The 23,335-nt window shown below is 38.6% G+C and overlaps 1 protein-coding gene across 1 annotated transcript in view; it reads right to left on the bottom strand.

Annotated features, from left to right (window-relative positions):
* DCP1 (decapping mRNA 1) overlaps positions 1–23,335 on the bottom strand; it is a 147,376-nt gene that overhangs the window by 75,237 nt on the left and 48,804 nt on the right. The window contains exon 4 of the mRNA XM_090387439.1: positions 6,183–6,249. Within this exon, the coding sequence (XP_090243565.1) occupies positions 6,183–6,249 (67 nt within the window). The remainder of the gene's footprint in view (positions 1–6,182; positions 6,250–23,335) is intronic.

Genomic DNA, 23,335 nt, shown 5'->3' with positions numbered 1-23,335 from the left:
TGTAGTAAACGCCGGTCATTGTGATGACGCTTGTGAATTGAATTTTAATTCTCTTAAACGGTGATTGTAATTAGCAAAAGTAAGAGGAATATTATACACAGGCTATAAAAGTAAAGTTATATTAAGCACAAATTTACCCTTTATTACCTTACCAATTAAAAAAATTAAATGATACGTGAAAATCAAAAGAATATACATGATAATCGGAATAATTAATACGTACTGTAATATGTACATACTAACTAGTTGACATTTCTGTTAACTGACATTTGTGGGCGGGGATTAAAATTTAAAACAGTAAAAAGATAAACAATCAATAACAAAGAACGGCACACACAAATTGCAAGTAACACGATACGTGCAAGTGAGAACGGAGTAACGAGTTTTTCATGGAAGTGTGAACAAATTTCACCATAATAACCCACAGAATTCCAGATGTCGGTACTCTCAGAAATTCAATAAGATCGAGTTTACTATCCATTTATGATAGATTACACTAACAGAAAAGCCCAATAAACAGGTGACTGCTAATTGTTTTTATTGTTTTATGGTTGTGACCTCCAGAAATCTGACCGAACCCCGTGCTACGATCGGAGACAATCGCAGGGTAATCTCTAGTGCTGCGGTCTCCTGCCCCGATTAAACGGCATGTTGTCCCAATTAAGCGAAGTAAACCCTGGCTATTTTCTCGATTGAGTTCTGTTTTTTTTTAAAGATTTGGCCTAAATAAATGGCTGCCCTGATTAACCAGTGGCCCAAATAACCAGAATCCACTGTATTTCATATTTACAATATTTCTCATTATGGACAGAATACAAATAATTTAAATAATTTATTATTTTCTCACTGAAAAATTAACTTCAGTTGTTTTCTTAAATATTTAATCCCTTCATGGATTATCCCAAGATATCTCGTTTTTAGTTTTAAAAGTTATTTGGAACTACATGTAATATCTCGGGATACAATAATACCTCCAAATTTACAATTGAAACATATTTTCTTGGGCATTTATATGGCTAATGCAAAATTAGCCAGATATATCCTGAGATTTCTTGGGATTCTCTTATGCCTGGCAGCAGAAGACTGGCTTTCATTTTACTTATATTTACTTATTAAACAGCAATGTCAGAACAGTAGCGTGTGTTCCTATGTGCCACCAGTAAACAAAATAAAATTTGCTGTCCTAAATGCTGAGTACCGATAAGCATTAACCAATTAGAAAACAATATCGAAAAACATTTCGGCACCCTCTTGAACTGTAGCCCGTAAGCGACACGTACCTCACCTATCCACTTGAGGCGGCCATGTGTCAGAATGTAGTTAGTTCACGATTATCGCTTGTGGTGGGAGGTTACTGCTTGTGCACTTCATTTTTTAAATTTATTTATATAATGAGTAGTGAAGAGTGTTTTTCTGTTCCTTTCTTTAGCTCAAGCGTTAATTTATTAAAAAAAATTGTATAATTTGCACACTTTTTGGCATACATAAGATAACTTGGGATAGCCCAAATGGGTTAATTACTCCCATGTATTTTCTACTAAAAAATGTATAAAAAAACACAAAAAAATAAAAATAAAATAATATAATGAGTATTCGCACGATGCATACTTTTAATCTGTAAAATAAAAAAAAAGTTCCAGGAAGGGGTTAAAGAACATTCGGCGAAATAAACACCATTCTTTGTTCATAATAGAAAATTGCAATGAATGGCATTGATTTAATTGTATCTCATATTGTGACTCATCTTCACAATGAGTTACAATGTATTTCACTACCTCGAATGAGTAATGCTTCTTCACTGGAGAAGCATTACTCATTCGAGCCCAATTACTTTTTCAAATATTAAGGTTAAAATTCAGGATCTGTCAGACTACTTGTGTTGCAAAACTGAGCAGTATTATTTCCAGGTTAAAATTGCTATTAAACAAAACAGTTAAGCAAAGAATTTAATTTAGTAGCAGCAAAAGAAAAATTATATGGGATGACTAAATTTAAAAGATAACCTAAATACTAAAATACTTCATTACTCCATAAATCAATAAATAATAAAGTTACTCAAGAGAAACGCAGAAGTGTAACAAAAATTCAATGAATATGTGAACAACTTTTTAAAATGTAGGCAGTGGGAAAGCATTCACTGGAAAAGGAATGGTTTCGCAATTCCAGAAAATGAACTTCAAGAAAAAATTTTTCATTTAAAAACCTCCATTCCAACAACAACCCAACTGGTTGTTGTTGGAATGGAGGTTAACACAAGGGTTACTGAAACTAAAATTGTGTCTGCTCACAGTTTATTTACATGCATATCATTACAGGCCAATACGTTTTAAAAACATGAAAAGTTCTTCTATATTGGCTTAATTTCCTAAGAAATTAGATAAATTGTATGAGATGTTCAACGTCAAGGAATCTGATCAAACATTTTCCGTCAAGGAAAATGTTTGATCAGATGGCTGAATGTAAGGAGCAATCAACCACAAAATGACAGACCGTAAGTTGCATCTGACAGGATGAGCACTGAGGTGGGTTTTCTCCCAATAATAGGAAGAGATGAGTATGATGAGTGTGTCCAATTCTGAGTCTTGCCAGTACCACTTCCTCTCATCTGTTTCTTCGGAAGCCAGAGAGCCATAGCTTTGGATCTTCTTTTATCTGGTAAAGTTCATTGTTGGTGTTACTTTTCCAGATCTGTGCCCATTTATCGTAGCACACTTTGCATATGAAAGACTTTGTCAGTGTAAGGAACTTGAGGATGTTGTGAGAGAGCAGGTTGAGGATGTTTAGTGGCAGATTCAGCATTTTCATTTCCTGAAATGCCAGAATGGCCAGGGATCCAGCAAAAGCTGATTGACTGATTGGACACGCTGCAGGAGAATAGCTGGGAATGAATATATTTCAATGTAGGATGAGAAGAGGATAAATTCTTCCTTATTGCAGAAACAGCAGTGAGGGAGTCAGTGTAAATTATGCCAGATGAGATGGATAGCTCAATAATCTTACTAAGCGCTAACTTAATGGCATATAATTCAGCTGTGAAGATGCTGCGAGCTAGCAGTAGCGTGGCTGAAATTATACATAAAGGAAAAACTGCTACGGCACCTACAATACTGTCAGTTTTGGAACCATCTGTATAAATTTTATACACATGGTTGTTCATAGTAGCATGAGCTGTCTGTAGCTGTCTGATACTGCAGAGAGGTATAATATTTTTCTCCCACTGTAGAAAGTGTATATCTCAAGAGACAGACATATATGTCCAAGGTGCAACAGGTGCAGTTGTGTTTTGAACAATTCATTTAAATTAACATTCCAACTCTCAAACAAGCTCTTTGATCCTGAGTGAAGCAGGTCTATTTTCATTTGGCTCTCATAGGATTCCCAAAGAGTATTATAAAGATACTACCAACTTGGGTGCGATGGTAGACTCTGGATATTAGCAAGGTAGTGGAGCAGTAGTGTTTTTCTATGCAGGTGTAATGGGGGATCATGTGCTTCAATATATATATATAGACTTTGGATCAGAGAAGTCCTGAAATCTCCCAGCGCATTCCTCAGAACACAGTGATGGATCATATTTAGCCATTTTAAAGTAATGCTCCTGGCAGAGTCATACACTGGACAACCATAATCTAGTTGTGAGGGGATTAAACTCTATAAAGATGCAGCAAAGTATACTGATCAGCTGACATCGACGAGACCGAGCAAAGTATATTCAAATGCTTTATACAAGAAGTTCTCAAATAAGTGGTGTGTGCCTGGAAATTTAGTCTGCGGTCTAATATTATTCCAAGAAATTTAACGGTATTAACAAGCGGGATTGGATGATTGTTTATTTGTAGTTCAGGTTTGGGACGAGAGCTTGTTTCTTGCAAAAGTGAGTGATAGTGCATTTCTTTTCTGATAGGTGGTAGCTATTACATGAAGTCTAGGATCCTATTTTAGTTTCAGCAAGTTGGAGCTGCCATTCGACAGGAAATGGTAAGGGCATCTGTATACATATAAGTTTGAATGGTTTTTGGGAAATCTCGTGTCATGCTGCTAACTCGGATTGAAAACAGTATTAGACTAGGTATTGATTCCGCAGGGATCAATACTTAGTCTAATAATGAACGAATGGTGCCAAGAAGAAGGATAGGCATTTTCAGAGAAGATCCGATTATAAAAAATTAACAGGGTTCTCGAGTCTTCTTCAAGTAAATGCTTTAGCATTATGTAATAAACTCCATCTGGACCCGTGGCACTATTGGAAGATCTGTTTAATGATTCTTGAAGTTCTGGGTTGGTTGTACAGGAATGTGTGGCGCATGAAGAAGTTGATTTTATACCATTTTGCACCTGCTTTGATGTTCTGGAAGGTGGATGCATAGGAGGCAGAAACTGAGTCTTTTGCAAATGATTCTGCTAGTGCACTAGCAATTTCTTCAGGAGAAATTTCTTTCCCTTTCCAATGAAGTATCAGAGAGGGCAGTTGAAAAAATTTGCCATTTAATGCCTGTATTCTTTTCCAGGTGACCCGTGTAGTGTATCCATGTCTTTGGTGGTGGTTGAGGCAAAAGCAATCCATGAATCCCATTTCGCTTTCTGCCTAACTTGTCTAGCTTTTGCTTTCAGTCTTTTAAAAGCAATTAGGTTACTAGTGGTGGGTTACTTGCAGAAATTATTCCAAGCACTGTTTTTTTTTCCTGTTTGGCAATTAAACAATCTGTATTCCACCAGTGATTTCTGTGTTTTCGATATGGCGTGGATTTTGGAATGGAGGCCTTAGCTGCAGTCGGAATCTGATTGGTTATGTAAGTGTTTACATCATCAATATGTTGTCTGAACATAAAATCTGTCTAAGAGTATTTGGGCGGAATAGCCACCCAAGTTTGTCCCTTTAAACTGTCAAGTGGATTGTTGATCAGGATTTGGAGTTACCCATTTGTAATGAGCAAATAATTGGAAAGTGATTACTGTTAAAGGAATCAGTTAATACCAACCATGTCATGATTGGAAATACGGATGGTGAACAAATTGACAAGTCTACTACTACAGAAGCAGATCCGGTTGGTAGGTAGGTAGGAGATCCAGAATTTAATAAATTAAGATCATTATTATTCATGAATTCCTCCATCAATTTGCCTCTTCTATCCATTGTGGCAGACCCCCACAATGGATGGTGTCCATTAAAGTTACCGAAAAGACAAATTTGAGTTAGGCAACGAGGTTGTCAAGTTCTGAAACAAAAGTGGTGCAGATGGCGGAACATAAATGGAAACAATGGTAAATGATGTACCAACTGCAATGCGAACTGCCACAGCTTCTAGAGTAGTTCTCAATTGGATCGGCTTGGTTATTGTTGTTATTTGGTTTTTAGGAGCAACTAAGGCCATATTGCTCCGAGGGGTATGTGGTGGTCATTCCCTGACCTTTCCGCATCCTCTGTATTTGGTGGTGACCGGCTCGAACCCCGGTCTAACCAAGAAGCGTGTGCTGCGCACTGCTGCTCCTTCTCACCTGTCTACAGGGGCGCAACTTCTCTTCGAAGTCTTTTCGGTTGATTGGATTCATGGTTTACATCTGAAGGTTCTGATCTTGAGCTGAATGGCTCTATAGATGGATAATTATTTGTATTGACGTTGTTACCATCCCCACCATGGGGAGGTAAGAGTAGTGCCGCTTGGTGGCCAACCGTAGAGGTTAGTACAGTTAGTAAGAGTACTAAATTAAAGAAAAAGGTACTTTCCTTCTTCTGGGCTCACTTCTTAGTGCTTTTACAAAAGTAGAGCTACTTAAAAGTTGATTGAGTAAGAGAGAAAAACAATGAAAACTCAGTTGCAGTAGAGAAAAATGCTGTTTAAATGCATGAGAATCGCTTGGCACCCAGGGCCTCCACCCACTTTTTTTTTTTTTTTTTTTTTTGTTAATTGTTGGTGCATCGGCTTTTGTGGCCATAATGCACCACCAGAAAGTTTTTGCATTTTACTCTGATCCAAGCCCAAGGCCGGATACAAACCCGCAACCTTTGGGTTACCAGGCAGGCACTTTACCCACCTGGCTAACCCAGTCGGCCCTCCACCCACTGGATCCATTCAGTTATATTAGCAAAACAGATCAACAAACCATTAGCCAAACATTAGTGACAAATCTATCCTTAAAACACAAAAGTTATCTATAAATATACTTCATTAACTTAATAATACCTTGATAAAAGATGACTAATTCTCGTACAGTTTTCCTTTTCATAGAACCATATACCATAGATAAGGCCTGCAAAAAAAAAATAATAAATAAATAAATCACAAGTTATGTTGCAATTACTTAAAAGTAATTTTATATTCTAAAAAGATACTAAAAGAAAATAATCTCCATACTTTTCACTAAACACTTTTCATTTCATTGAAAAATTGGGCAAAAATTCAAATTATGAGGAATGAGATTTAGACTGGATTGCAGTTTTCTTTTAGCCAGCAAGTTATTAATTTTTGGAACAAGTTACTTCTTTACTTTAGTTCAGACTGACAGTTTGGAATTCAAAAGTGAGCTGGATAGCTATCTAAAAGGAGGAAAAGTACATGCTTTTCCTTTTTTTATATATATTTTGGCTGGTGCAGTAAAAGCCAGTGCCTTCTGGCTAATACTATTTAAATGCACCTTATATTGGTTATCTTTTTACAGACATTTTTCATCAGTAGCAGTCAACTTTGCTCCCTTCACATTATTCCTTAATATAGGGGCATCAAATGGGAAGCCTTCAGTATTTGTTTCAATAATTTGTGAAGTGTTTTAATACTTAACTATTAACAAGAAGTGTTAAAAAAATTACCCATTCCACTTGTCCATCTCTTCTAATAATTTGTCCAATCCTCTTTAAAATTTATTTGAGCTACCTACATCCACACCACTGGGTAGAAGTTTATTCCAACAATCAATTACTCTGGCTGAAAGCAAATGTCTACAAGTCTATCCTGCAACTATCCTTTTCTGATTTAAATTTTTGTTTGTGTCATCTGAGAAAAAGTAAAGAGGGCATCAGAATTTAGTTTACTCAAGCAATTTAAAGCCTTAAAAAAATACTCCAGTCAGGTCTCCTCACAGGTGCCTAGTTTCCAGATGACAATCCCCAGTGCTCAAAGTTTTTCTTGGTAAGAGTACTTTTTTGTGTTCCTGTAATTCCACCTCTTTCTTTGAAACCAGTCCAAATATATGCCTCAACTATCTATTCACTGTTCAACTCTTGAACTAATTTCCATTTGTATGTATCTACTGAAATTCACGTCCAATATCAACAATTTACCAAGTTCAAAATTCCAAATTCTCAGGGTAACAAAATTCCCAAATTACCCTGAGAGAGAGAGAGAGAGAAAAAGACTCACCAAGAAAGAGAAGAAGTGTGCCAAGCCCATACTCACCAGATGTGAGCCCCTGGCATGGTATAAATACTACAGGGTCTAACATCTTTGGGACTACCATAAAAAAACTTTCCCAACAACTAACTCCAGGGTTGTTGGTTTAGTGTTTAATGGCGCATTGGCAACTAAGGCCATAATGCGCCAAGTCAAAATTAAAGCCGATACAAAAAAATTGGTAGCCTATAAACTGGCTACCATGTCAAGAAGGTAAACATGATGTACTCTGGTATAAAGGTAAATAAAAAATATAAACTTATCTTTCTATATAAATTGATTGAGTGTAAAAAGTTAAAAACCTCAGACATGCTGTCTCTGTCACCTAAAATCTGACTGAGTGCAAATGGTTCAGCCATATTATTAAAATCCCTAAAAAATAAACATCGTGGTTCTATAAAAACGTAACGAATAGTTAAAATAGTGTTACACATCTCTCACACATAAGTGGGTCATCCGCCCTCGGCAAAAACAACTTACTTCGGCCTATGCGGAGCCAAACAAGAACAACTTCCCCTCTTCGAATCCTGCGTAGACTGGACTGCCATTGCATGATTATAGGCTTTATGTGATGTAGTTTATTTGTGGCCTGTTCATGCCAGGAATCTTGCCACTGGGAATATAATTTAGAACGTACTATTTGCCTGTAGTCTCTATAAGGGACTGACAGGCAATTATTATCCAGGGAAATGGCTGACTTGGCATCGGTAACATCTAATTCATTTCCCCGGATCACAATGTGACTTCTAATCCAGCAGAAGCAAATGTCAAATTCTGATTCAAAAAGAGAAAACAGCATCTGCTGGATCCGGGACAGGGCCGGGTGAGGATTACGCCTCAGGGATAACAGAGCCTGTAACGTGCTTGATGAGCCACTATATATCATATACCTTTCGTAATCACTATTTTTAATGCAATTAGAGGACTGTTTCTATCGCATGCAACTCTGCAGTATAAATACTAGTTTCCTTATTAAACAATGTTTAGTGAGGAAACACAACAGCAGATCCCACATAACATTCTGACTTCGAGCCATCTGTATAGAATGTCAGAAAGTCAGAATACTGCTGTCTATGTGATGCAAAGAGTTGCTGGAAGACAGATGGCCTTCTCCCAGATCTTAAGGGAGAAGTCACAAGTTGGAATATAGGCATGGCAGGGTGGAAGGAATTTCCTCAGTGACTGGGCAATGCTGTCTACTGTTATGTTCAGTTCATTTAACAGTCCTTGGAGGTGAATACCAAAAGGTTTGTTGGCAATCCGATGGGTGTTGCAGAGAATTTTCCCAATGTGATTCAGAAACGGATGCCCATGTGGGATGATGGCATGCCGGGATTTTAATTTAAAAACATATTGTAAAGACAACTGCTTACATCGAACAGATAGATGGTTCATTTGCTTCAACGTAAAGGCTTTGGACGGGAGATGTGCGAAAAGCTCCAGTGGCTGTCCGAATGGCCCGAGGGTGGACCTCAACTAACCACCAAAGTACACTATCTCTAGCAGAACCACAAACCTGAGACCCATAATCAAATTTGGAACGGACAAGGGCTCAGTAGAGACAAAGAAGGGTAGAACGGTCTGTGCCCCATGAAGTTCACGTTAAGCCCCTTAGCGCATCTTGTCCTAAGCTGACGAACATGTTGTAGAAATGTCAGCTTCTTGTCGAAAATAAGTCCATGGAATTTGTCTTCTGTTACAACTGGAATGTTATTTTGCCCAAGCCTTAATTCTGGGTCAGGATGAAGATTACGTTTGCAACAGAAGTGTACACAAACAGTCTTCTGTGATGAAAATCTGAACCCACTAGCCAATGACCAGGATGTAATGTAAGGTAAGCAATAGTTTTTTGCAGTTGCCTTTCAATGACCCTCATATTGCACGAATGACAAAATAAAGCAAAATCGTCAACAGAGGGCATTGTTTACCGTGGGTGGAAGTTGTTCGATAATGTAATATTTATTTTGATTGTGAAAAGCATGATACTTAGGACGGATACTTGTGGGACTCCTCCTGACAAAATACTCAAGAGAGTGTGGATCCTAAACGGACTTGAAATTGGCAATTAGAGAGAAAGTTTTTAATAAAAAGAGGTAGGTTACCCCTAAGACCAAAGCTATAGAGGTCTTTTAACATGCCAAATCGCCAGGCAGTGTTGTATGCTTTTTCAATATCAAAGTAAACCGCTACCAGATGCTCGGATTTAATAAAAGTGTCATGAATGTAAGTTTCAAGTCAGATTAAGTGATCCAAAGTGGTTCTATTTCTTCGGCAGCCGCACTGTGTCCTGGAAGGCAGACCATTTGTTTCTAAATACCATATAAGGCAAGAATTAACCATTCTTTCCAGGACCTTGCACAAACAGCTTGTCAGAGCAATAGGACAATAGTTACTTGGATTGATAGGATCCTTTCCTAGAAATCCAAGTAATCCTAAAGAACAATTGCTTTCTGCCAGGAATCTGGAAATTGTTTATTAAGAAAAATTCTATTAAAAAAAATTAAAAGGTGATCCTTAGATTGTGGTGAGAGGTGTTTTATCATTTCGTAGTGAATGTCATCTGGCCCAACAGCAGTAGCATGCATGAGAAATAGTGCTAAATTTAACTCTCCCTGTGTAAAGGGCTTGTTATACAGTTCTAGCCCCTTTGAAGAGAATTTTAATGGATATTTCTCATATTTCTCTTTCAGGGCCAAAAACTGTGGGGGGGGGGATGATGTTATTGCAAAGGTTTCCCCTAGAATGTTTGCAACTGCAGTTCGATCTACAATTGGACATCCATTGTCCTCGAGCATCACTCGAGGACAATGAAGGGAAAATATCCACGGCTTGGTGGATATTTTCCCTTCATTCTTCGGATCTTATCCCAGATTACCTTTGAGCTAGCAGCCTGAGTTATGGTTGATGTAAAACGAATCCAAGATTTCCTTTGGCTCTGATGTCAGACATAAGGTGCTTTCTGCACGTGCACGTTTATAATGATATTAAATTTTCAGTCGTGGGATATCGGCAGAATATCACCCAAGCTTTACTTCGTGCTTTTTTCGCTGTGCATTCTAAATTTCACCGAGATTTGGGAAAAAGAGGGATTGCAATTGCAGCTGCTTGGACAATCGTTTCTATGACATATATGACTGCATCATTGATTGGCTCCTGACTGACTGTAGCGATGTCAAGACACAGTCTACCACTAATTAGGGTGGCTACCACGGGGAAGTGATCGTTTCCATATGGTCTTTCTTCCACCTCCAAAGTAAGTGAAGGAAGGAGAGAAGGGGAGCAGATAGAAAGATCAATGGCAGAGAATGTACGGGTCAGCATGTGGAAGAAGGTGTTTGTTCCTCCATTTAGGAGAGAGAGGTCATTGTCAGTGAGCATATGCTCTATGACTCGTCCCCTTCCGTTGACGTTAGCACTACCCCACAGAGTGTTATGTCCACTGAAATCCCCAAGAATTAAACAAGGGAAGGCAATTGACTGATAAGATCAAGGTCTTTCTGGGGGATACCAATCCCAGGTGGCAAATAAACAGAGCAGACAGTTGCAAGGCAAATTGCTACAGCCTCAATGCTAGTTGTAAGCTACAGAGGCTGAAATGGGATCTGGTTGCTGATGAGGATTGCGACTCCTCCATGAGCAGGACCATCCACAATTCTATCCTTACGAATGATGGTAATTTTATGCGTGGTGGGGTCATCATTTGCCTTTAAAATAAGTCTCCTGTATGCAAATCAAGCTGGTTTGTGCTTTTGCAGGAGTGCCTTGATGTCATCAGTATTTTGCCGGTATCCACTGTAATTCCACTGTAGGAATTTAGCCATTATTTGGGCTTGGTGGATCCATTAGGCAGCTTCTGAGGTGCTGAGGACTTAATTTTGTCAGTCTTGGATTTATCTTTCCTGGGAGAAGTATGGACGCTGTCCTGTGTCCATTTCTTCCTCCGCAAAGAGTTCGAAGACTGACTCATCACGTACTCCTTGGTTTCGACATCCATTATTTCTTGGCCTGAAGTGGACAGTTCAGTTTTCTGTGATGTTAATTTAGTGCCAGCTGTTGGTAATGCTGGAGCACTGGGAGGTACCAATATTGGAGTGGCAGCTGACTGCGATTTTTGGGTGGGCTTCAGTGAACTTAATAAATAGCGAGCAATGAGAGTGAAAGAGTCCCTTGGGGGAACAGTCATATCAGTCTGTATCCCATTGGTACTTTTACCAGAAACTTTCTGGGCGTATGAAGGCTTCCCGCTATTTATTGGTTGGTTGGATGCGTTTTCTGGCCTCTGGGTAGGAGATGTTCAGCTACATTTTTAATTTTTGAATCTACTTTTCTTCCTTCCACTGCTAGCATGCTCGAGAGTATGCAGGGTGCTCTCCTTGGCAGTTAGTACAATTAGGCTTAGGAGCTAGACATTCCTTGCTCTCGTGATCTTTAAGCACCATATCGAACACACAGGTAGGGTTACCGCGACAAGATGTTTGTGAGTGGCCGTACTTTTGACATTTAAAACACCTCAGTGGGTTTGGAACATAAATCCTCACTGGGCAGTTTAAGTACCCTGCCCAGTGAGGATTATTTAACATTTAACACCCCTCGGCTTCCAAGCCGAGGGGTGTTAAATGTTAGGATGAGAACTCAGGTAGGGACAAGATTCCCATCCTTTCGCTTGACAGCTGTCACTGCTTGTTCTTTTAATTCAGAGCAGATCTCTTCTTCAGAAATGTGAAGAAGATCCCACTCTGATATGACACCTCGTGACAAGTTCAGAGTTTTGTGAGGGGTTACGATGGATATTCCCCCTATAGATGTGGCTTTCAAAATTTTTTCAGCATCATTGTATTTGATGCTTCGAGTAAAATATCTCCAGAATGCAGCCATTTTATGGATTTAGCTGATCCTGCCATCCCTTCTAATCCTTTCTGCATAAAGAAGGGTGACATTTTCCCAATTGACTGCTCTCCGGTGGAATGGAGAATGAGGAAAAGAGGTGTCAGAGATGGCGTTTTCTCCTCAGTTCTGGCTCTTAACAGAATTGGTGTCATTATCATCTGATGATCGATTAGGTAGGGGTCCCCAGAAGAAGTAGGATTTATATTACTCATAAGAGTAAGATAAAAATTTCCGATGCCCTAAGTACCTCACCCACCACAGAGCCCTACGAATGGATGCCCACTCGTGAACTAGCAGGCACTGCATACACGAATGGTATGCCAGGTCACTTAGGAGAACCATACCCACGTTTTCCAATAAGCCTTGATCCCGTCCCAGGACCAAAGGGAGGGAAGACTTATTGGAACGCAGTTGACCCTAGCAGTACGAACCACCCGCATATTGATCCCAGTCGGGCCAGTCCGGGATCACCCGTCTTGTCGAAGCAGGGGCCAAAGTGGTGTATTAAGGCTGGGCCCCTCGACCACCAGGATCCCCTTTCCGAATTTCCACGGGTTGTGGTGCACAGGTGCACACGCCAGATTCCAACGATGTAACCCTGGAACCAAGGTATGGGCGTTAGATAACAGTGATGCTAATCTGGAAAGCCAGCAGCATCACTAGGAGGTCCCCTCACCACGTACAGGTGCCCATGTTGAGGGGCCAGACGGAGATGAATAGTTTGTTCTAAGAAGAAGCAAGGAGAATGAGGATTTAAGATGGGCTCAAGGAATAAAATTGTGTACTAAATTATAAATGAAACAGCAAGACTGAAGGTTACATTGTAAATTAAGAGGAATTAAATGAAACCTGTTGCATAGACCACTGTTATCTCCGTGGAACTCTGTTTCTTGAAACAAAGGAAATGAATAAATCTGATTTGAATACATTCAAGTAAATCTGAAAGATATTTCCAGGATGGAGGCCAAACAGTGGCCCAATAGTCACCAACAGGTAAAATTAATTGGTTGAAAAGGCTACAATAGCAGCTTCACCACTGAAAGCCGAGTTAGCATATTTAATGAGACCAAGAAGCTTTGGGAACATTATTTATATGAGCTAATAGTTGAAGGTCATGACATATAGTAGCATCAAGGTCTCTGAAGTGATCAACTTCAACTGTTCCATGATCAACAGGATAATTCCAAGTATTGAAGGTTTAATACTTTGAACCTTCATTGAACCTGACGTGTGGGGTAAACCCAACACGTCTTTATAAATACAAGTAAGTGCAAGCACTTACTTGTATTTATAAAGCCATGTTTCTGTGATTAACATAACAGCAAAAAATTGACATTCCAAAAATGAATAAAAATAACTAATATGCTTAACTAAACTTCTGTAATTAGCATAGTAAATAAATAACAAAGATGATTTTAAAACATAACTTGAAACCCACGAGAGCTAAGTTGCATTTCTCTTTAAAAAAAATCCAAATAAACAATGTCAAAATTATTTCCTACATTCAGCTCATTATTAGTTGTATGAAAATAGCTAACCGGGGTAGTTAAACATAATCTTCCTTTAACACTGTGTTGTGCATCCTTCAGAATCCTACTTCTATCTAAATGTCTCAGTATTACACTCTTTACCATTGCCTCCATGATTTTCCTACTGCTAAAATCAGATTGATTGGTTTTGTTTATTGCAGTTTCTGGTTTCACATATCAGTATGAATTACTTCAAACTACTTCAAAAACTGGCAACATCTGGCTTAGTTTACCTGGTTGGTTGATTTTGAATTTTAAAGAAACATTGGCAGCTCTGGCAATAATGTTCCAGACTCTAGGTAAACTCTAGATTCAAAATTGGATATAAGTATTTTGGGAAAAGAACTTTTTTTCTTCTTTGCATTAAAACATACAAGTATAAGGCAGTTCCCGCTTTATGAGTTCCCGGGTTTTCGAGTTTTTTTTTTTTTTTTTGCTATTGATTATTATATTTGATTAACATGTTTCTGTTTTGCACAATGCATTTGCAGGACGAATTAATCACGTTAATTGAGGTCAGCCTGTATACAGAAATGACTTGATTGATGGGAGTCAGTAAAAAAGAGTTGCCATTCTCTGTTAAAGGCATGACATTCACAATTAGGACGTGTTAAATTACGAGAGAGACGTCACAATTTTTACCCCACAGAGGATCATCAGCTTTTAGTTAGTACTAGCTAACTTGCTAAGTAGTACTAGCAAGTTAGCTAGTACTACCTCTCACCTAACTTTACGGAGACTGGATGGCCATAATTTCATTTCTAGTTTAATTTGATAAAGTTTATTCATATTTTGACTCTGTCGAGATGACTTTAGTATAATCAGAATACAGAATGAGTGGTAAATGACTCAGAATCCAGCATAAACAAATATCACAATAAACAATTCATTACAGGAAACAAAAACAGGGTTAAAAGGCTTCAGATTAAATTTTAAAAAAACATTTAAACCACAAAATAAATACAGAAATATAATTAATACCATTGATAAGGTAAGGTGCCATTTCATAGGTGCAAAATAGCACCCTGCCCATAACTATCAGTGGCACTGGTTATTCAGGTTTAAGTGTTTTTTTTTTAAATTTAATCTGGATGTTGTAATTTTCTTTAGATAAGAAATGTAAGATGTGCTGTACCTGGCTGCAAACAGGATGGTGATAAGTTTTGTTGCTATGTAAAGCTTGTATCACACTCAGAGTCAACATATATCAAATTTACTACATTGCTTGGTCTTCGTGTAATGTTCAGACCAAGCAATATACACTACATCCCAATAGAATATTTCAGTGAACAGATTTTTTTCTGGAAAGCCTGCCTATCAGTGCTCCTGATTTGGAGCAATCAATAATATTGTGGTACCAAATCAAAAATGTCCGAACAATGAGCTATTGAGTGTTCCACCAATTTTGAAATGAAAGATCGCATTTAGGCATTATTGATAAAGGATTTTTGATAAAGAATGGAGAGTGTCATCTAAGTCCTATGGAGTACAGATCTTGCAATATGCTATATTTTCATTTAGTACCATTGCCTTTTCAATGATGAAAAAGACAGCCACTACATGTTCTAACTTTATGATGTTCTAACATGTTCTAGTGTTGATTTCTTTATGATGTTCTAACATGTTCTAATGTTGATTTCCATTCAAATTAAACAATCCAGTGTAGATCTGTTATGCTGCAATTCACACTGTGTGCCATTAAATAAATGATTTCCTTCAAGATATCATATTAACCTTGCATTAATTTAATTCCTTTTTTATTCTTTCCTAAGACTTTACATAGACAACTAGTTACAGCTATGGTTACTTGAAAAAGTTGGATCTTTGCCTATTTGGAGAAAGTTAAAAATTATGGCCTTCTGCCAATAATCCAGGAAGTTTGTTCCTATTAATGTTCTATTATACAAAAGGAGCAGATTACTTAGTGATCATTGTTCCAGATGTTTCAACATATAATAATGAGTTTGGTCTAGTCCTATGGCACTCACTTTTTAAAGAGTTTTCATCTACATTGTAAATTTATGCTGTTACAAGACTTCTCAAACAACCTTTGCTAATTTGTCACAGAACAATGGAATTGGTAACAAACTTTTCATCCCGTGGTATTGGTAATAAACTTTTCATCCTGTATTCGTGACTCACTTATACAATGCCTCTCTTTAAACAGTTTTAATCAGCCAGAAGAAAATTTAAATGTTACAGGAATTTCAAATTATTCAAAAAAAATAATAATAATAATAAAAAAAAAAAAAAAAAAATATATATATATATATATATCTCCAATATTTTAAAATTAAATAAATTAAATAAAATTTGCCATACTTATGCCAAACATAAGTATGGCAAAAACTGTAGAGCGAAAATTAACATAAAAATAACCCAAAATAAAAGAAATGAACCGAAAAAGGAGAGTAAAGGTAAGACAAACTCTTATATAATTTTGCACTTTAAATCCAATTAATAAGACTGATATAAATTTAAAATAATGCCAATTACATAATAATTTAGTGGTACCCCCCCAAGAGGTACCAGTTCCGAAAGACGTGAAATATCACCAGAAAGGGTTAAAGGAACTACTAAAAGATAACAGAATCAAAATAAAAAAGACTGACCATTACTGATACTTCGATCTTTTCGCCTTTGCGACGATTTGTATAGTGATTGAAATGCAGCGATTCCATGACCATTATTGGCCACATGGTCCTCTGTCGATATGGGACATAATGGTCAGTCTATTTTATTTTGATTTGATTTTATTATCTTTTAGTAGTTCCTTTAACCCTTTCTGGTGATATTTCAAGTCTTTCGGAAATGGTACCGCTAAATTATTATGTAATTGGCATTATTTTAAATTTATATCAGTCTTATTAATTGGATTTAAAGTGCGAAATTATATAAGGGTTTCTTGGCTACAGTTTATGTCTTACCTTTACTCTCCTTTTTCCGTTCGTTTGTTTTATTTTGGGCTATTTTTATGTTAATTTATGCTCTACAGTTTTTGCCATACTACTGGCTTATGTTTTATTTTTTTATTTAATTTTATTTAATTTTAAAATATTGGATATATCTTGGCTTCATATGGAGGACTTGCGTGTTGCTGCCTCTAATGAAAGCTCAATATTTTATTTATTTTATTTTAACTTTTGTCATTATTATTGAAATATATACAGGGTGATTCACTACCAGTGCAACAAACTTGCAGGAGGTGTAGGGGGCACAAAGACGAATCGGAATCACATAGCATTGCAGGGTCCAAAATGCCTTCGTCATGCGGGAGGTCGCGTGAACAAAGAAAAAGAACAGAAACACCAACTCGTTAGTGTAACAGAAATCATTTTAATGACAAATTTTACATTGGCAAAAAGCCATGCTACAGCAAGGTGTTCGAAAGTTTGACCAGAAGCAGTCACACAGGCTTCACAGCGCAGCCACATGGAATCCCTAACGTTCTGGAAGATTCCTGGCGTGTCTCGAATCTCCCCGGCAGCTACAGAGATGCGAGCGACGAGGTCTTCAACTGAATCAATGGGGGTCTCGTACACCACATCTTCATTTGACCCCAGCAGAAGAAGTCCAGGCATGATAGGTCCGGCGATCTAGCAGGCCAATGAACCGGACCACCACGACCTATCCAATGCTGTCCAAATGTAACGTTTAGGTGTTGGCGGACGTCACTAGTGTAATGTGGGGGAGCCCCATCATGCTGGAACCACATTGAGCAGCGCAACGACTGAGGTACATGTGCTTCTTCAATAAGTTCGGGCAGGACTTGCTGTAAAAAGATCAAGTAGGCAGTAGACGACTTTCATCAACCGGTGAAATACCACCACTTTGCTTATTGGAGGCTTGAAGTGGTGAAACCCATGTTTAGTCTCTAGAGCAAAGTTTCCGGCATCCCCCCCCCCCATACTTCTCCTTAAACCCATGCACGGTACTAAGTACTATAGGTTTTGATACCTTTTGTGTTTGGGGTTTTCATAAAAAAAAAAAAAAAAAAAAAAAAAAAGTATGCCCTACTGTCCAGATGAGGGAGCAGAAGGTACGGTCCAATAAGGTGGCCTCCAACAATGCCGGCCAAAACATTAACAGAGAAACGGTGTTGAGTTGCACGTGTTCGCGTACCATGGGGGTTCTCCAAAGACCACAAATGGGCGTTATGTGGATTGAAGGTTCCCTCTCTTGTGAAACTTGCCTCATCCGTCAACAATATGGACGCAGCAAATGCGCTGTCTGCTGCACTCTGTTGAAGAAACCAAGTAGCAAAAGTCCACCGGAGTGAATAATCTGCAGGCTCCAATGATTGGATGCGTTGTAGATGGTATGAACTCATTTGGTTTGTTGACAGTATCCTCCATACAGTGGATTGGGAAATACCCAATCATTGGCCTATTGCTCGAGTACTTGTACTCTGATTGCCTTCTGCAAGACGTAGGACATTCTCCTCATTGTCTGGCGTCCTCGTCGTTCGCTCTCGATTCATGGTACCTCTCATGAAACAACCAGTCTCACGTAACCTTCAGTGCACACGTGCGAAAATCATATCATGAAGAGCACACCTGTGCGGGAAACGTTCCTGGTACAAACGCAGTGCGGCACACCCGTTACAGTCTGCAGCTCCACATGCGAGGTGCACGTTGGCCAGTTCAACGTTTGAATACTTGTCCATCCTACTGCCTCGGGAACCAGTTCGCAAATGCTGACTTCCAGAGGGATCGCTGTTCACGCGACCTCCCGATCAATATCCTCTACCGCATGACGAAGGCATTTCGGACCCTGCAATGCTATGTGATTCCGATTCGTCTTTGTGCCCCCTACACCTCCTGCTAGTTTGTCGCACTGGTAGTGAATCACCCTGTATATATAGATTGTCTTATTTAAAATCATTAGCCCAAATATTGCAGTTTCTTCTGTTGTTTGTCCGAGAAACCACTTTATCAATATTAATTTCAAGTTGATTATTTGTAACAACTTTCAGCAATTTTCTTTGTGAAGCTTTGGCAAATGTTTTGCATTTAGACACAAATTCCAGCCTAGCCTAGTTTTTAATTGCATTCCATACAGTTTGTTTGTCCATTTCATATTCATTTCCAAGTGACGTAACACTTTCACCTTTTTCTAGCATCTTTTAATAATTTTCAACTTGTGTTTTCATCATTTTTAAATGTTTACAATGACTGTGAGAAAAATATTACAGAAAAATGTATCTATGGATAACAGCTCACAAATAATGGTTCTTGAGGCTGTCACAGACCTTCTCTCAGGTACACCAAGCTGGGCTTGCTACTGGGAATCTAAAATGCTGATGGAACTGATATTTGGGTGACACCCAAGTCAAGTGGACCAAATTTTGATGAAGACCGGTAAGTTTCTGACAGCCAAATCCTCTGCTTGCACCTTCACAATAGTGGGATTGCTAGAAACCTCAGTATAACCGCCACGTGCAAATCCTGAAATACAGCTCCAAGTATATTGGAGGTAACCACCCAAGTGTGAACCAATGTAAGCAGGGGTCGAGGTGAGGTGCACACATCACACAGAGGAATGCCACTCCACTGTGTTACCAAACAATAATAGGTGGTAGATGATGCTAATCAACTGGTGATATATCACCACTTTGCTTATGAGAGACCTGAAGTGGTGGAATCCACATTTAGTCTCCAGAGTAAAGCTCTGGCAACTCCATCTCTTCCATCGTGCAGTTAAGTATTAGTAATGACCATATGGTGCAAAGAAGCCCAAGGTTTATGCAGCACCAGCCAAAAAAAAAAAAAAGAAAAAAAAAAAAAAAGGTAAAATAATAATAAGGGGGCGAAAGCCCTCGCAAGGGGCTCGACAAACCCCGCTGATGTAGACTCGAACAAGAAAATGTTCGAGTCCACATCAGTCCATTTCATTCTTGAATGTAGATTTGGCCGAACTGTATGTCAAACTCATCATTCCCTTCACCATGACACCTCCTCGTATTTGCACCATATAAGGGCTGCAGCCAGTTTGAAATTCCGTGTTTACGGAATTAAAAGACACAAAGCTGTAAAGATTGCTGTAGACTGTTTTCTTGGAAGAGTCTCCCTTTTTCCGTGTTGTCAAACAACAAAGTCTTTAAAGCATCTGATATCCTTAGTCGACAAAACATACCTTCTCTCCATGACAACACAAATATTTTTTTTTATGAAAACCCCAAACGAGGGGTATTAGAACCTATAGTACTTAGTACCGTGCTTGAGTTGGAGATTGAGAAGATCAGAGAAGATATTTGTTGACATTAGACTTAACTTTTGTAGACTGTAATTTTCAGGAAAGACATATGAAGGTTGTTCCAGAAAACGGCAGTTGAATGAATAAAGGAGGAAGATGAAAAGTTGGTTCTGTGAGGCTGAAGTTGGACAGTAAATGGATGTTGGCTGGTGGTTGCACGTGTTCGGACTGTTTTGAAAAATAAAGCGGGAATTACAGAAGCCAATTCAGAAGAACAGTACCCATGGAAGTATCTGAAGAAAAGGCATTCAGCAGAAACAGTACATCTATGAGACAGCGAATGGAGACTGTTAGTCATTTAATTAACCTTTGCACGTGTTCGAAATGTTTTGAAAAAGAAAGCGGGAATTACAGAAGCCAATTCAGAAGTACCCATGGAAGTATCTGTAGAAAAGGCATGCAGCAGAAACAGTACGTCTATGAGACAGTGAGTAGAGACTGTTAGAGATGAGTCATTAATTAACTTAACTGCCCTTTTCTGGATGGAATCTAGAAGCCTGTGGGAAAGGTTTTGGGGACACCGCCCCAGATCTGGGAACAGTATTCCATGGTAGGGCGGATTTGCGATTTGTACAGAGTGAACAGCTGTTTGGAGGAAAAGTAATGCCAAGAGTGAAAGAGAAAACAAGTTTTTTGATGCAGAGGAAACAATATTTGTAATGTGCTTGTGCCAAGAGAGATTAGAAGTCAGGGTAATCCCAAAAGAAATATATTATCTTGCCTAGAAATTGGAGTGTCACCAAAGATAAGCATAGGAGCAGAAAAATCCTTTTTGTGAGATATAAGACAAGACTGAGTTTTAGAAGGATTGAGAACGGCCTCCGTAGCCGAGTGGACAGGAGCGGGAGTGCAGTAGCACACGCTCTTTGAGTAGACCGGGGTTCAAACCCCTGACTGCTGAATACGGTCTATCTGCCAACCCGCACTGGACCAGCGTGGCAGATTATGGTCCATTTCCCTCAACATGAATTGTTGAGGAGGCTTCCATCCTGCAGTGGGTTGATAATGGCTGCACTTTACTTTTTTTTTTACTTTTTGTGTTTGCCCCACTGGAGAATTACATGTAGATCAGCATTTGGTAGCGGATATTAGAGAAGTTGAAGCTGATTGAGCAGGGCAAGGTTTCTCAAATTGGAAAGTGGAATGCAATGTTCTATCATCGGCAAAACTATGGATAGGATTTCCAGTCAATGGAAGAAGGTCATTAATATACAAGAGGAAAAGAGTGGAGGAAAGAACTGAACCTTGGGAGACACCAGCATTAGTGGAGAAGTTAGAACACAGAGCAGCATCTATCATCACCCTTAGTGAGCAATCAGAGAGAAAACTGGATAAACAATTACAAAAAACAGTTGGCAAACCATAAGATGGAAGCTTGTTTAGAAGACCTTTATGCCAAACACGATCGAAAGCCTTAGAGATGTCCAGAGCAACTGCTCATTTCACCGAACTTTTCCACTGATTTGTCCATAAATGGGTAATATAAATCAGAATATCACCAGAATCGGCACTGATGGAATCCATACTGGCGATCGTTGATCAGACAGAAGGTTTCTAGGTAGTTTAAGAGTTGGCAGTTAATTGATTTCTCCATTACTTTTGTAAGAGAAGAAGTAATTGCAATGGGACAATAATTGGATGGGAGGGATTTGTCACCCTTTTTAGGAACTAGCTGGATATGAGCAAATTTCCAAGCAGAAGGAATAAGAAAGTGAAAAAAGAGGCAAAGAAAAGGAGTAAGTTCAGGAGCACAGGTTTTGAGAACAAGTGGAGAAATACCACCAGAACCAGGAGTTTTCTTAGAATAAAGATTTGTCAAAATCATTCTGACATCCTTTTGATGGAAGATCACAGGAGGCATTGAATGGAGCATGTGGGGAATGGTGGGAGGTGTTTTACCAAGATCATCAATACATGAGCTGGAAGAAAAATGGGATGCTAGCAGGTCAGCTTTATCCTTGGCTGAAGTGAGAACAGAACCTTCTGGTTTTGAAAGAGGTGGGAGCAGAGTTGGGCAAAGGTTGCAGCCAATAGCTTTGGCAAGAGAAATGCTCGGCTTTCATTAGGGCAAGAAGCAAGTTTTCTACTCTTAGCCTGTTCAAAATATAGTTTGGACTGATGAATAACTGCTTTACAATTTTGCGAGCACTGGTGTAGGCAGAAAATGAAACTGAAGAATTGGAAACAAGCCAATTAGGATATGCAACATTCTTCTCCTGAATGGCCTTAGCACATTTATTGGAAACCCAAGGTTTAGATAAAGGACGAGATTTTGAAGTGGAGAGCGGGGATAAAGGATTCCATTCCTACAAGAATAATTTCACTGACATGATCTGAGCAAACAGTGACATTAGAAGTTTTGAAACAGTAATCTGACCAAGGAAAAGAAGAAAACAAATTTCGCCAGTCATCCCATTTTGCATTCTTATAATGCCAAACAACACGAAGTTGGGAATAGCCATGATATAAAAGCTCCATTGGAGAAGAGACAAACACCAAGTTGTGATCTGAGGTGCTTAAAGGACCACTCACTTCGACTGTGTACTTAGAAGGGTTATTTGTGTGTAAAAGATCAATCGTGTTTGCTGTATGAATATGCTGTTCTTCTGAGTTCGCTGTGAATAGATAATCTGCTACAATGTCAACATTCATCTACCATATCACCTAAATTGTAGTTTGATACTTCAGTGGTTTCTTCGTTATCAGGATCATGTGAAGAACTTGCGTTACACCCGAGCCATTTAACAGTTCGGAGTTTCCGCCTGTTTTTCGTCCATATTAGCTACCCACTTCCTGTAGCATTGATTTTCCACCTGTTCTGTCGTCATTGAACTTATTCTATGATTAGTTCATAACCTTTTGACATGTTTCTCTCTATATTTCCGTGAAGACTCATGACGGTGTCATTTCCTCTCGGAATCAGTGATTGCCAACCTAGGTCATGGCATTGTTTTAATTACTACATTAGTACGTATAATTAGAAAATAAAACGTCAAGGATTCCAGACACCTGTCAAAATACATTGATCGATATCTAATCAGGAAATGATCTATGTAATGCATGAGCAATATTGTTGCATCCAAAAGAGCAGGACTAAAATATTTACAAACTACACAAATATTTAAAATATTTACAAATATACAAACTATATTGGGTCCCTTCATCATCTAATATTGCAATGGAACATCAAATGATGCCAGGGGGTGGTCATGTATTAGACAGGAAACCATGTGCACGAGATTGGCGAACATTATCTAGGCAGTTATGGCTCGAATAAAT

The sequence above is a fragment of the Mastigoproctus giganteus genome, chromosome 13, assembly GCF_048544385.1.
Source record: "Mastigoproctus giganteus isolate SK-2022 chromosome 13, ASM4854438v1, whole genome shotgun sequence".
Taxonomy (NCBI): Eukaryota; Metazoa; Arthropoda; class Arachnida; order Uropygi; family Thelyphonidae; genus Mastigoproctus; species Mastigoproctus giganteus.
The sequence above is the reverse complement of the archived record's forward strand: the minus strand, read 5'-3'. Positions and strand labels throughout refer to the sequence as shown.